The following is a 15036-nucleotide window of genomic DNA, read 5'->3' as shown; positions in this document are numbered from 1 at the left end:
AGAAGTAAGTACACAATCAAGTCATATACACATGTCAATAAAAAATAATAAATACAATAAAATAATTAAATGCAATCTAAAATGGATAAAAATAATATTATATATATATATACATCATAAATAAAACAGGCGGATAACTGAGTTAAATAATAGAAAATAAGTAAACAACTGAAGTAAATAAAATCTTGATCATAATTACACCTATATACAATATAATTATTATATTAAATAATATAAGTAAACTCATTTCTCTAACAGACGCCTTTCCAATTATTTCCTCAATTGAAAAATATATAACTTTATTTATTTTGACTTTATTTTTTTATTTCGAAATTTTCGATTAGGTGTAGAGGTGCCTCTACACGTTTGCCAAACAATGGCAAATCCGCGCATACGCAAGGGTGTAGATGGGTCACTTGTCGGTTTTTGGCACAAATAAAAGGGTTTTCAGTTTGCATTGTTTCAGAGCTACCAACAGATGAATATTCGTGTTCTTAATTAATTCAAGAATTCCCCCAATCTTTGGATTTAATAATCAACTCCGGCATATTTTAAAATTCTATCGCTTAGGTGTAAATACATTGTTTCAAATCTTTTTAATTAACTTTAGCAGTTCATTTTTTAATTTAGCATAGCATAAATACACATTTACTAAGCATTATATCTCTAGATAATTAAATTAAAAAGTTTCTAATAAACATTATAAGTGGACCCCCCTCCTTCAGGAAATTCCAAGCTCCACCACGATCTGTAGAACTCCTTTTACCTTTTTACTTCTCCGAATCCTTAATTCGTAGATTCATAATCATCGATTATTATAATTCATAATATCCTGATAATCCCCAATCCGGAGATCTTACTTATCTTACCAATTTCTTATCATATATAGCTGAGATACCAACTTGTATTTACTATATATAAATATATAGTAAGATGTACATGGAAAACGTCTTAATGTTATAGGCTTTAAATCAATAATGTTAACCTTTTCCACCCAATTTGGTGAGATAATAGATAAATTCATGGAAACAACACAAATTTCAAGACAATTCTCTAAATTATTTTATCCCCATTTTCGACTGATATAGGTATTTATTTTGTAAAAAAGAAAAAAAAAAGTAAGAACCAGGCTCTGTATGTTGCCACTCTCAAAATTCCCGTCTGAGTTTCAAATTTACAACTTTGCTTTTGGTTGGTAACGTTATGGAAGTCATTTTAATTGTGTTAATAGTGTTAAGGAATTTAAATTAAACATTAAGGATCAACATTAACTCAATTCGATATGTACTACAACATGCAACCAACAGGGGTCAATAAATATCTTTTCTTTGGCGGCCACTCAAAAAATCCCGACAAAAAAGTGTCACTTTATTTTAAGATAACTCATTTATATTTTGAGAAAATACTGAAAATGTCATTTTTGCCAATTATACCTCAAGTTAGTTGGAAGTATTTAACCTTCTTCGTTTTTTATCTACTTTCTTTCCGGGTCGTTAATCTTAACAATTCTTAAATGGAAAAAGAAATAGTTTTACACCTTTAACTTACATACAACTTTATGATCATAAAAAAACAAAACAAGAAGTATATTTATAGCTATTTAGGATAATTATGATTAATACAAATATTTACATTCATTCTTCAATATAAATTTACTGGTAAGAAGAAAATGTATATTAATTGTCTCTTTACATTTAATATTGGTTAAACCTTACCAGAAATATCGTTTGCCACTTGCCGCAAATTCAATACTTGTAAATTCTAGTTAAACAAAGAAAACAACAAACTCGCTATCCACACGCTTGCTTGTTCTGATGACTTTTATCGGCTATTGCATTCGATTTTCATTATAAAAAGGAAGAAAATAAATACTACCAGATTTCTCAACTATATTATTAAATATTCTGTTATTTCATATCAAACGTCCGTTTTCATCATTTCAGAAATTCAAAATGTGATTAATTAACTTTTGTTGTTTACTACGTTTATATTTACAGATTAAAATGAGCCTTTATTTATCCCATCTTCTTTTGATAAATTTACTATCTTCCCAATCGACTCAAAATTGTTTAGTATGACATACAATATGATGATGGAAGTAATTCGAGTAATTGGTTTTTAAAAGTTGAAACTTGGACTTTTAAGTTTAGCAGTCCAAGCTGCAAGAAACATTATCAGGGCTTTCAGGAAGGGTATTGTAACCAAGGGACATTGTGTTGGTGATTTGGAACAAATTTGAATAACCAACCCAGAGGAAGACCTCCACCTGGAATGGATGATGATAAACTTAGGCTTAGTGTGGAAGAAAACCCTTACCAAACAGTTAAAGGACTTGCAGCACAACTGAATACAAGTGTATCGAGAGTTCCTCGACACTTAAAGACCATTGGTAAAGTACAATAAAGTAGATCTTTGGGTGGGGCAAGATGAATCGTAAGATATGAGTTTTCTTGCTTGCTAGGTAAAAACAATTCTTTTTTCAAAAAGCTAGTAATGTGAGGTGAAAAGTGGATTGTAAATGACAAAAGACCAAGCCAGTGGTTAAATATCAACGAAAAACTGGGACACATGTCAAAACCAAATTTGCATCCAAGAAATTATCGGTTTCTGTGAGGAGGTCAATGACAGCAATAATGCATTTATCCTTTTTACCAAGAGGTGAAACTATCACACTTTCATCATACTGCAGTGTTATTGACAATGCATCAAAAATGACAAAAAATCAACCTGCAAAGGTAATTGAAAGGGAACTTATCCCTTGACCTCATGTTTCAGGACAGACAGATAAGAAACTGAAACAAAGTCCTTCCACACCCACCTTATTCCCCAAGCTCAATTCTAACAGATTTCTATCTGTTCAGAAATTTGGACAACTTCTTTTAAGGTAAAATTTTTGAAAATGATTCTCAGGTCAAAAACGCATTTTCTGGTTTCATTTCTTTGCAAAAGCCTGAATTTTTCAGTTCTGTAATTAAATGTTTTGATTTCATAAAGTTGTTTTATTAAATAACATTTCCTGTGAAACCTTACATTACATATGAAATGATATAATACTAGGTATAATTCACCATATAACTAGAAAAAACAACCCAATTTTCAGTTTAAATTTTGCCTAATGGATAAAAGATTTATTAAATAATATGAAGTACCTTGTCTCACCAAAATATTGCTTAATTGGCAAAAGATATTGCTTCTGGAAAAAAGTTGTAAATATTTTAAGATACTATTCAGTGTTTTCATTCAACTTTAAATTTAATGTCATTTCTATGTTGAACATTGGTTGATCAGTCTTAGCAAATTCAAATTTTAACTCTCAAGTATGACACAAAATGGATTTTTCTTAACTTGTCAAGAATGTGTGTGCTCTGCTTATTGTTGGTATATTTCATGGGGTCTTCGGATTTTATGATTATATTTATTCATTATTAATTATACTATTAAAGATAGATTTATCATAACAAATTTTTGAAAGATTAATATGGTGAGGGCAAACATAGTCTAGGACTATGGTGCCTGTATTGTTTAATTTTTTTATTTTATTTTAAGATTACATAAAATTGGAAATAAATAAAAATTATATTTCCTGCAGGTTTGGTTGCGGCTTTAGCAGAAGAGTCTTATCCTTGTAATCGGAGACCTTGCACAAGGAAATATGCACCTGTTTGTGGAGAAAGAGTCGTTGATGGTCGATTAGAAAAGAAAACATTTGGCAATTATTGCATGATGGCAGCTCAAAATGATTGTGGAAAAGGTATGGAATTATGATTTCCATTAGGTTCAAAAGTTTCCCCTTAACACTAAGTATGTAATGAAATCATAGCTTTCAATCATTCTTCTATTGTTTTGGACTCTTTGAATACATCAAATTCTCAAGTATTTATCTTTGGTTTTGTTATATATTTTAGTAAATTTGTAATGATGTTATTTTTATTCTATTCTTCTTCAGTATATATAAATTTTACTATTAAGATTTTTTTTTTTAATATTATTTGACTACAATCTTTTTAATGTAATAAAAATGATTTAATTGGGTCATTCTCTCTACAATGTACGATTTGTGTCCCTGACTGATTGTAGGTCTTTACTTCTAATATATGAATATGAAAAAAGTCTTTATTTAAAGGAAGGGTCCTTCTATATACTCACTCATTTGGAATAGTCGTTTTATTGTAGTAGGAGGAAATAAAAAATTCTCAAAGTTCGACTTCCTCATAACCCTGCAGTGTCTCAGGGGTAACTTTCTCATATTTGAATTCTCCTATCAACGATATGGAAAGAGACACAGAAAAATTGAGGCCAGATTTCTGACAAGAATACTCAGTCATACTAAGTACTTTAAGGGGAATTAATTTATCTTCACCATTTAGATTTCCTTATTATCATACATGTCTGTCTCATATTTTCAACATCACAACCCTGGTACATTAGAAAAAGCATCTAATTCTGAAAAACGTGCATCATAGAAAAATTAGTTTTGTTTAAAACACTGGGATATTCCCAAGGAATCCGTCAGTAACTTCCTAGATTTTGCTAGCTCATTTGTTTTCATCTAGTTAGCCACCAATTTTGGGGATTTGTGAGCATCTCCATCTGTTTTCTCACAACCCTGGTCGATTTCGTCTCACCTTGGGGAGTTAGTTAAAGCCTAATTATACAACGAACTTGGAGTGATAAGGAGTTATAATCGTTATTTCAAAGCCAGAACTGATTAACCTATCACACTGCAAACTATGAGACCTTAGTTGAAAATCTGCACAACCCTGGAGTTTGTAGGTTGTGAGAAACGCCTTCTTTAAATATCTTCTTATGTAGACTCAAACTGATACTGAATGTTGGTATGTTGTTTCTCAATTGCTCCACAATGTAGAGGACAATAAGATATAAAAAAATTCTTATTGTGAAATAATGGAATTATCAAATATTGATAGATTTTGAATTGAATTATATTCAACTTTCTTAAAGTTCAAACATTTTCATGGCTTAGAACATTTTGGATAATAATTTTTTCTTCATTCTTTATTATTAAGTTTTGGGTAACTTCAAAGTCTAATTAATTGTATTAATCTTTTTCGTGTTTTACGGGAATAAAGTAGGTTGTTTGAGGTATGCACAGGAACAAAAAACCCTGGTAATTCAATTAAATTTAACTATAGTAGTTTAATTTGTTGTAAATAGTAATGTATTATATTTATTTTTATTTGTATCATTTTCGCAAAAATTTTTGTTTGTTTAAAAAGAAACATATGTATTTTATATTTGTGTTATAATAATTAAGTAAGAGACTGTTGCTAGGATTGTTAAACTGTAGCTAAGGTTTTGCCAAGCAACAGACTGATGATCTACATTTTAAAATCAGGTGTTCCTAATTTGTCGTCTAACTAGACTTGGCTTTCTAAAAAGTTATGACTTTTTAGTAGTCATAGAGTTTGATGATTTTTGAGATATTATGACTGTTAGTATATTAAGGTATGATGGATTTTCCATTTTTTCCTTGCAACCCTGGAATCACAATTTTTGAAATTGATGTACCTTAAAAACTAATTAAAATTTCATAGAAATTACTAATTGGCCTTTTTATAAAAATATAGCACTAAAAAGGTAAGAAACAAAATGCAATTAAAAAATAAAAATAAACAAATTTTTTTCCCTTTTTTTTAATGGCAGTACTTGTAGAGAATGACCTGATTATATTTAACCAGCAATTTGATCAATGAAATAAATTAAAAAAACAAATATTTTAAACTCTTTCCTACTCAAAAATTATTATGCTTTGTTGTTTGTTTTCTTTTTTTTTTTTTTATTATTCCAGGAAAAATTCAAAATATATAGCAAAAACATTTCTATCACAAGCTTTTTTTTTCTTGTATTAATAAATCAATCCATTTTTAATATATTAATTAACCCATTAATAAATTAATATAAAAACTAAAATTTAAGGACCCTTTAAAACTCTATGCATTAAGTAGAGAGTCATTAATATTTATTTTGGCATCACAGCCCTATTCCTTATCTATTGGGCCGACCCCGTTCTTCATTTTTCTCATTTTGAACCTAAAACCAATCACTTTAGAAAGTACTGTAATTCACCTCAAACAATTTTTAGTATGGCTTTCAGTGGACACTTCGGGTCTATATTCTTTAAGAACTGTGGAGAGAATGTCTGCTTCTGCCGACTTAAGAAAACATCAAAGTTTACCCATGATCCCTCCAATTCATACACAATATTTTCACCCACCAAAAATAACAAAATTTTCCTTCTACTACTGTTACACATTTTAACCAGTCCAGTATCAATCCTATTTTCCAATATATGCAAAATATAACTACAATGCTTTGTAAAACTATAAAACAAAAAAATATATTCAATTTTGAAACTGAAACAACATCTTTAAAGAAAAACTTTAAAACTGGTTTATTTTCAATTGATTAGTTACATCTGTTCCATTATAATGTTTTAAGTAGCAAAAAATGAAACAGATAGTAACGCAATACTATTAAGGATAAAGTTTATAAATGCTTATTTCCGTGCTTAATAAATATATTATATAATATATAGAGGTATGCAGCTTATTAGGCAGATTTTGAAACTAGGATTATTTTTCAGAATATTTTTAATTCTTCTTATTTTCAGGATACAACGTATGCACCCATCAAGAAGTAGCAGATGAAGAGGAATAAAGTTTATTTAAAGAAATTACTTCCAAAAATTTGTAAAACTGCAACAAAAACATTAAAAAAATGTAAATATGGAGACATGAGTATAGAATATTATCTATTGTAAATAATGTTAGATATGACCTTAGTTAAACTAGACAGTTAGAAAAAATGAGATAATTTATTCAAACATATATTTTATTTCCATTTCCATCTAGTTTTATTACATCCAATACATATTTTTATTACATCAAAATAAAGCATGATAAAATGAAGTTCAGGTGGCCTAAAAAAACTTAAAGAAAATTGTTAACACATGCTGATTGATCATTGGATAAAAAAAAATCTCATTAAAATATTTTTACATTCTATAGTTTACTTTTTTTAATCAGGAGTATCATGTTCAAACAATGGCTGTAGAAGTCTACTGCTATCTAGTGGTTTCCAAATAAATTATAACTTTTTAGTTACTGCTCCCCTCTGAAATAATCCCTTTCCCCAACCATTTTGTTATTTCTAGTTGGTTTCAATTTCATATTTTGCTTTTGGATTGATTTCATCCTTTTGTTCTTCAAGTTTGAATTTCTTCTGTAATTAAATACTATATTTAAAGATTGTATCTAAAAGTTGTTAAGAGATTATTTTTGTTAAAAATAAAGCCATGGGAGCTGCAAGAGTCCTTACAAAATCTGAGCTGGTTTTTAGTTGAGCCTGAATCCAGCAAGAACCAAATTCATCCTTTGATTCGGTTCAAAACCTTTCTTTACTATACCTTAAGTCTTGTGTAAATACACACAAAAATAAGTATATGAACTTTACCATCCATATAATTATAAAACTAATATCTATTGTGGGTGAAGAAGAAAACTAGGTATTTTGAAATATACGAAAATTGAGTTCATTATTTTAATATAAATAAACGAGGCCTCTAACATAAAAGGAAGAAAATGCCTTGAGGTTATTGAAAATAAAGAATTGTGTAAAATATTTGGACCACAAAAGGACAAGTTAACCGGCTAATTTAGAATGCTCAAGTTCCCACTACTCAACATTGAACAGTGCCTGGTAAATATCATTCAGATGATAGTATTGTGGCAAATAAGATGGGATTGAGAGATTGTAGGGTTTACTAATGAACATATTTCTGCAAAGTTAATAAAAATTGATCCAAAAGGTATAAACTAAAATCATTAAAAGGGACAACAGAAACGCAAGTGGAAGGATTTCCTTCAGACTGATCTTGTGGATTCGGGTCTGGACAGGCATCATTAAGTAGATGCAGGTCTTCTAAGCCTTTTATGATTAATAATATAATTCTTTGTGATAATTAATTCTTTCTCTAGCTTATCAGCTAATGACAATAGTAAGTACAGACTATAGAGCAATAAAACCGAACAGAATTTTTGAAATGTTATGGAGCTTATGATTGTTTGTAATCACCACGGATAATAATAATAATTATCTTATATATAATCGTTTCACTTTCTTGTTACTAGTTATTAGATTTTAAAATCAAATCAAATGTATCCAAATTAAAGACTCAAAACATTCTTTATTTCCTTAAAAGTCCAAAGTTTTGGCCAAATTCGTTATGATAGCAAGGTGTGATGTTATGTAAGGGTGAAATTGATTATAAATAAAAGTTTTAATATTAATGAAAGTTTGGTAAAATAGGGTAATTTTTACTGAAACTAGCGACCTGGACAGAATAGCCTGAAAAAAGTTTTTAAAAATTTTATGAATGTAAATTGGTATTTAAGATAGTCCTTAAGGATAACCGAAACCTTGCACTTTTAAGGAAAGAATGTTTTAAGATTTTAATTTGGATACATTTGATTTTATTTTAAACAATAATAATTATCATTACTATCCGTCAGAGGTATACATTATAGGTCCAATAATCTAAAGTAATTCTGCATGATTGAAATCTAAAAGAGAAAGGGGAAATTAAAATAATTTAAAAAAAAAACACATATTAGATATTTTTCTTCAATATAATCACAGATCCAATATTTTAGCTTTCTTCTAGACACAATTTAAATTTTATCTGACAATGAACTTCAATAATAATAAAGAAAAAAGGAAAAATATGATAAAATTCTATATATATAAACACAATGTAAAACAGTTTATTATATATACAAAAAAAAATTACAAATTTAAAGATGTTCAGTCAATTCATTTAACATTTAGGTAACTGATAATGCAACAGATTAATCACATTAGGTATAACTCAAATTTGTAAGAAACAGGCATTATTGGTAATACCATGATTTAACGACAAAAACGATAACAATACATAATCACTATTTCTTCTTTTTTTAAATAAAAACTACCTATTTAAAAAACTGCTAGCCCAACGAGAGGTCAATGGAGGATTCTGTTTTCTATCTTTATTGTGTTTTTCTCTTTCTTCCATTTGCTCCTTAAAATTGAAAGAACAATAAAATAATTAGAAACCATATAAAAGGTTAAGTATAAAATAATAATAAATCTATTTTTAAATACATACTAATAGCCTTCGTTGGTTTTCTCTAAATGCTTCAATTGGATTTTCAAATTCCCTATAATAGGCCAAAACATCTCGAACATCTTCCACTTCATTAGCAGCGATAGCTAAAAAGAAATAAATAAATTAATAAAAATTGATATCTTATCATTCTAATAATTATATTTTGAACTCCTGATGGTTTAATAATTCATATAATTAGGATATATTAATCATTACTATATTGATTAAATACCCTAAGATTAATGAAGACAAGAAAAAATGAGATAGTGCAATTAATTAAATTAAATTAAACGAGGTAGCCCCCCCCTCACGTATTGTATTATTTTTCAAGTCCTTATGCCAGCATTTTAATTTATACTTCAATTTAGTGCTTTTCCAAAAAATAATGTTCATAATCACTGTTTTCTCTAAACCCTACTGAACCTTAGACCTAATTTGTAGTAATAACTTTGTTATAGAATAGAGAGATATACGCAAAATAAAATATTACATGGTGATCACTAAAACCTTTTTATATAATATAAATATAAAATAAAATAAAATACAATATTACATGGCAATTGCTAAAATTTTTTTATGAAACAGAGAGAGAGAGAGATAAAAAAAAAATTATGAACAATTTTAGATTAACAGATTTTAGCATAGTGGATTAAAAGAACGCTGGTTAAACTAAAACTAGCTTTGAACGACTAAAAATGGCTGTTGAATAATATACTTAAAGTGCAACTAATAAGTGATTCCAAAGTAAACTTAGTTCTCTTCAACATCTAGAAAAAGCGTGAGATACCCCATTTATAAATTATTCTATACCTCAACATGAAAAAATATAAAAAAAAAAAAATTAATAAATCCATCACAGTTAATAAATGAACTGATGAAGGAACAAGGAGGTAGGGCCATTGAAGATGAGGCGTAACCTCATAAATGCAGCGGTGCCAGTTTGATTTCAGCCGGGGCTGATTGAATTGTATTTTGGGGCAGTCCCAAGAAATGAAAACTCAAACTTCTCACACCACTTAAAATAAAAAATAAAAAATTTTAAAATGGTCTTGGTTGGTTTTGGAATGCAACATCTCAAATATGGGTTGATTCAAAATTTCTGAATACTACATTGAATTTGCAAAATATAGAGATACTGATTAATTTGAAAATCAAAAAGATTTCTGACTGTTTTTCCCTCAACCATTTTTAAGTGGTGTTCAATGTCATATTTAGCCCACCACATTAGATTTTTTTAACAGGATTTGAGTCCTGAAACATATTTTTAGATAATTTTAGATTAAGGAAAAGTGGTAAGAAAAGAGGCACTGTCTAAATGAATCCTATGGAGATTTTCATCAGACCTGTGAGTAACACTGGAATACAAATTACTATAAATTGACGTCTTTTATTATTAAGTGAACAGAATTTATTCTGGTACAGGAGAGGAACAATTAAAAATAAAAATTTAATTACAGTAAAACATTATTAACACTGTTTCTCCACTAAATTTTTTCGAATACTCCAAAATATCAATGCCACGCGCAACATGCAGAAACTAAAATTGTGAACAGAAGTAAGCCAGTATGAAAAAAAAATTGTGGGAGCTTTGAAGCTGGCCGACAAAAAGTGAAATTTCAGGAAATGAAATAATGTATTAAAATGTTATTAATAATGATTAAGTGTTCTCTCTTACAGCTTAACCCATTAGCGCCTTGCGTTACCGTACGGTAACAAAACTATGGTGATGTTTACATATTAATTGCTACTACGTATGTCTTTTAGGATCAACAATTGCATGGTAGGGTGAAACCTTCTCTTTAACCTAGTATCAACTGTAAGGTTCATTTGTCTATTGCATTCTAGTGAAACCTAATATTGTTTACTTGTTATTCTGAGATTGCCACACTACCTATCTCTCTGGACAAGTAAGTAAATAAATAATAGTAACGCTCTAACTTGCTCAAATTCAACAGTAAATTGTTAAACGTTTTTCCTAAGTGGTGATGTAATTGCATTGTGTTTGATTTGATAAGGCTTTCTCTACAGAGTTGTATACATCGCTGTTATTGTACACGAACGCTAGGCGTTCAAGGAGCTTTTATTTATTCTTGTGTTTGAATATCTATGATTTAGTCAATTTCGACCTGTATCAGGGCAAAAATCCTTGAGATTGCTTTCAACAAACTGTTTGCCGCCTTACTTAAAATGAGTGAAGGGCTCCCTGAAAAAAATTTACTGTATCAATTTCATATGGATAATCTATTTTCAAACAAAAATCTCTTTCCTTTCTTGAAAGAATGTGGTTACTGTGCCATAGAAACTATGCGAGAGAACTGAGTCCCGAAAGAATGTCTTTTGACCAACAAAAAAGATTATATGAAAAAACCTAGAGGGGCCTATGAAACGGCTTTGGACAATAATAATGGCTTGCTTTGCTGCCGATGGAAAGACAATGCAGTTGTTACTACATTATCAATGAATATAGGAGCAGTTGGAGGAAAACTGTCAAAATATATTGCCCAAACGAAAAGAAAAGACTGAATGTTTTTCAGCTCAAAGCTATTAGCTTGTACAAGTCCATGGGAGGTACTGACCAAATGGACCAAAACATAGCTTGCTACCAAATCAATATCCAGGGGAATAAATGGTGGCGGCCAATTTTTACTTGGCTTCTAGATGTGGCTTTCCAAAACAGTTACTATATTTATGCCAAAAACCACAATGTTAACCAGCTAGATTACACAAGAGAGTTGGTTAAAACATATTTAGCTAAATATGGAACAGAGGAAAAAGGGCAGTGGAAGATCATCAAGATCAGTCAAGGCTTCGACTTCAAGAGTGTCGGACAACATAAGGTATGGAAGGACCCATCATGTAATCTATATTGAAGGCAAGAGAAGGAAGAGGTGTGCTGGAGAGAACTGCAATTCCTCAGGAATCACAATGTGCGATACATGTAATGTCGGCTTATGTATTTCCTCTTTTAAGCCATTCCATACCAGATCAACCAAAAGGTGATTAATTTTAAGATTTTGGGTTTCATAAAAAAGGTGATTTACTTTTTGAAATATAAATAAAATGGAAAATTTAAAAAAAATGTTTTTATTTTTATTCCTCTTTTTACCAGGATATATTACATTTATTTTAATGAATTTCACAAATCAAGTGGAAAATAAAGCAAATATTTGAAATAGGATAAATCAATTCAATAAGTTATAGCAGCAGATATACGTAGAGCAAACAACAAATTATACACAATTCATAGCAGTGAATGCGCCTACCCTTATATGGTTACACCATATGGTAACGGGCAAAACTTTAAAAACTGAAAGAGTTGAAACCAAAATTTTTTTTAATATTATTTTTAAAGGAAATAGATCCAATAAATCAAAAAAATTGATTAAAGTTAAGAGAGAAAAAAAATCAGGAGCTAATAGGTTAAGGCAGAAAATATTAGTTCCATAATAATAATAATAATTGGAACAGAGCAGCCATTTCATAAGTCAATTCAACTAGGAAAATTTTTTATATTGTAATAGGAGCTCGTGGTCTCCAATTAGGAGACAGGAGTTCACTCAATCGGACTGGCACTACCGGGTTCGTAGAACTCCTTTAAGCTCTTAGTCTTCTATTACAAAATAAATTGTCCAGCTATAATTGACCAGTGTTGTCACTCCCACCACTTCTGTTTCATACTTGCGTCACAAAATCAATCAGCTCCTGTATATATTTTTTTTCTTAAGTTGTGGAACATTGATAAAGAATTATTAAGAAGATGGTTAGGGGTGTGGTTAAAAGGGAACAAAAATAGTTGTTAACTCCTCGCACCCCTGAACATATTCATAATTTGAAATTAGACGCTCAATTATTTTTATATACTTGATAAAGAATTTTCACTTTAAAAACTTGGGAAAGTTTCAGTTCCACAAGAATATACAGAATACACTAGCTAGAATTTAATAACTAATTATGTCTAACAACTATAAGTCGGTTTACAAAATTTCTAATAGTCCTGCTCGTAACAGTTTTATTATATATTATGATTACAATGGCATTTAAATACCTCTGCTATGATTTTATACACAGAAAATTAATTTGGATTTATTTATTTTTAATTTTTTTGGTAGAATCATTTGATTCTTTTTTACTATTATAAAGCATACCTCTCAATGCATATTTCATAAACAAGACAAAGTTAACTTTATTACTTTTAATCATAAGTTAGTAAAAAGTACATGTGGACTATAATAAACAAATGAAAGTTCTGGAAGATGAAATTATTTCAAATATAATAAGATATAACTTACTTCTCAGAAATGCAGCAAGATCTACTAATGTCGTATCATCATCATTTCCATTCCACTTAGGAATCAGAAAGGCATTGGTTGGATGAAGTTTAACAGAACTAGAATTCCAATCAACAACTATCACCTGTTCATAAAATAAAATAATATTGAAAAACAAAGTAAAGAATTTAATCAAGGATAGAAAAGACCTATTTATATTTCTCATTAATTAAACAAATCATAGTTATTAATATAAAATTTATTTAGATACAATTAAATAAAACTTTTGATTATTTTTAAAACATTTAAAAAATATATTTGACAGTTTTTGGTCTAACCATTTTTGTTTTTCGAATTTATATTGTAAAATTTACTAGATTTACTTAAACTAACAACTTTAATTAAATTGCTATTTTCACACCGTAATCGGAAAAATATATGTTCAAAAAATTATATACCAACTAAATTTACTAACTTATTTTAAAAAAGAAGCACATAATAAAGGTTAAACAGCAATATTAATATAGAAAGAACTACAGAAATAAGACAAGTTACATGGTTGCTATGGATTTTGGACATATTGCTGAAATTAGTCCCAACAAAGTGAAGAACAGATCAGTCAACCCCTAGAAGGTCGACCACTCTTGTGTTTCCTAGTTCTCCCACTTTATTTAGCCATTGATGGGCAAAATTAATACTAAGTTTTATTTAAGAATAGTGTAGGCATTAAAGTAATTAATTAGTCTGAGCAATATTTATTTCATTACAACGAACTGTGAAACAACAGGTAAAGGAGACCAAACCTTCCATCAATGAATGGAGAGTTAGGTTGTGAAGCAAGAGTTGGCAACATCACTATTTCGAAAAACCTACCTTATTTCGTGCTGTCAATTATAAATATTGCCTTAGGAAGATTAAAATTTGCTTAAAAAGATTAATCAGCAAGATTAAAACAGATGTATATATATATATATATAGTGTTAAATCAATTCATATATATATGAATTGATTTAACACACACCCTACTGCTAATAAGTTTTAAAAATAATTCTTTCTCAACTGATGAAAATACTTTAATAGGCTGAATTAAGATTTGTAGGGAAATTGCAGAACTTTAATATAAGAAGAAGGTGACCCTAATATTTGACATTTTTGCTTATCAGCAAGACTAGTCCTTAATATTATTTATATTTTAACAATATAAATATTATTGGCAACACCATCTCCTTCTCCATGGTATGTTTAACACTCATAAGCAATTTAGGCTATGGAATAAATACATGATTTAGAAATATTCAACGTATTATTATTACCGAACCCAAGACCCTTCATGTACTGTGGTAGTACTATTTATTTATTTTATTTTGTAAGTGCCTTTGACATTCTGTTTCTCAAAAAAAAGTTCGAGCAATCGATAAAATAATGTTCGCTGTTTTTAATTTTTATTTTTAAACGACTTTTTCCATTATACCAGAAATGAAATTATTTATTTGTATCAAACTTTACATTTTAATGTTTTTCTTAAAATGAATATATTATCTTATATATTTATTATGATAAATTATTATCTACTAGCTGACCTGGCAATGCTTCGCTATATTT

At 29.0% G+C, this 15036-nt stretch overlaps 2 protein-coding genes across 3 annotated transcripts in view; one reads left to right on the top strand and one right to left on the bottom strand.

Moving 5' to 3' along the window:
• The window catches only part of LOC106683276 (uncharacterized), a 12558-nt gene extending 357 nt beyond the window's left edge, over positions 1 to 12201 (top strand). Inside the window, exons 2-4 of one of the 2 annotated variants that reach the window (XR_010842739.1) lie at positions 3590 to 3751; positions 6632 to 11073; positions 11182 to 12201. Coding sequence is in view for 1 of the 2 variants with exons in the window: in XM_014424643.3 (XP_014280129.1) it covers positions 3590 to 3751; positions 6632 to 6678 (209 nt within the window). In the remaining variant the exon portion in view is untranslated. Of the gene's footprint in view, positions 1 to 3589; positions 3752 to 6631; positions 11074 to 11181 lie in introns of those variants that run through there. The other variant, XM_014424643.3, reaches the window with a different exon arrangement.
• The window catches only part of LOC106683275 (mitochondrial import inner membrane translocase subunit TIM50-C), a 15762-nt gene continuing 9487 nt past the window's right edge, over positions 8762 to 15036 (bottom strand). Inside the window, exons 7-9 of the mRNA XM_014424642.2 lie at positions 13456 to 13579; positions 9167 to 9270; positions 8762 to 9079 (exon numbers count right to left, since the gene is read on the bottom strand). Coding sequence (XP_014280128.1) covers positions 8987 to 9079; positions 9167 to 9270; positions 13456 to 13579 — 321 coding nt within the window. The 3' untranslated portion in view covers positions 8762 to 8986. The remainder of the gene's footprint in view (positions 9080 to 9166; positions 9271 to 13455; positions 13580 to 15036) is intronic.

Source organism: Halyomorpha halys, unplaced genomic scaffold (genome assembly GCF_000696795.3).
Source record: "Halyomorpha halys isolate HHAL.00 unplaced genomic scaffold, Hhal_1.1 Scaffold475.1, whole genome shotgun sequence".
In the NCBI taxonomy this organism is placed as follows: Eukaryota; Metazoa; Arthropoda; class Insecta; order Hemiptera; family Pentatomidae; genus Halyomorpha; species Halyomorpha halys.
This window is presented reverse-complemented; position numbering and strand designations above follow the sequence as displayed.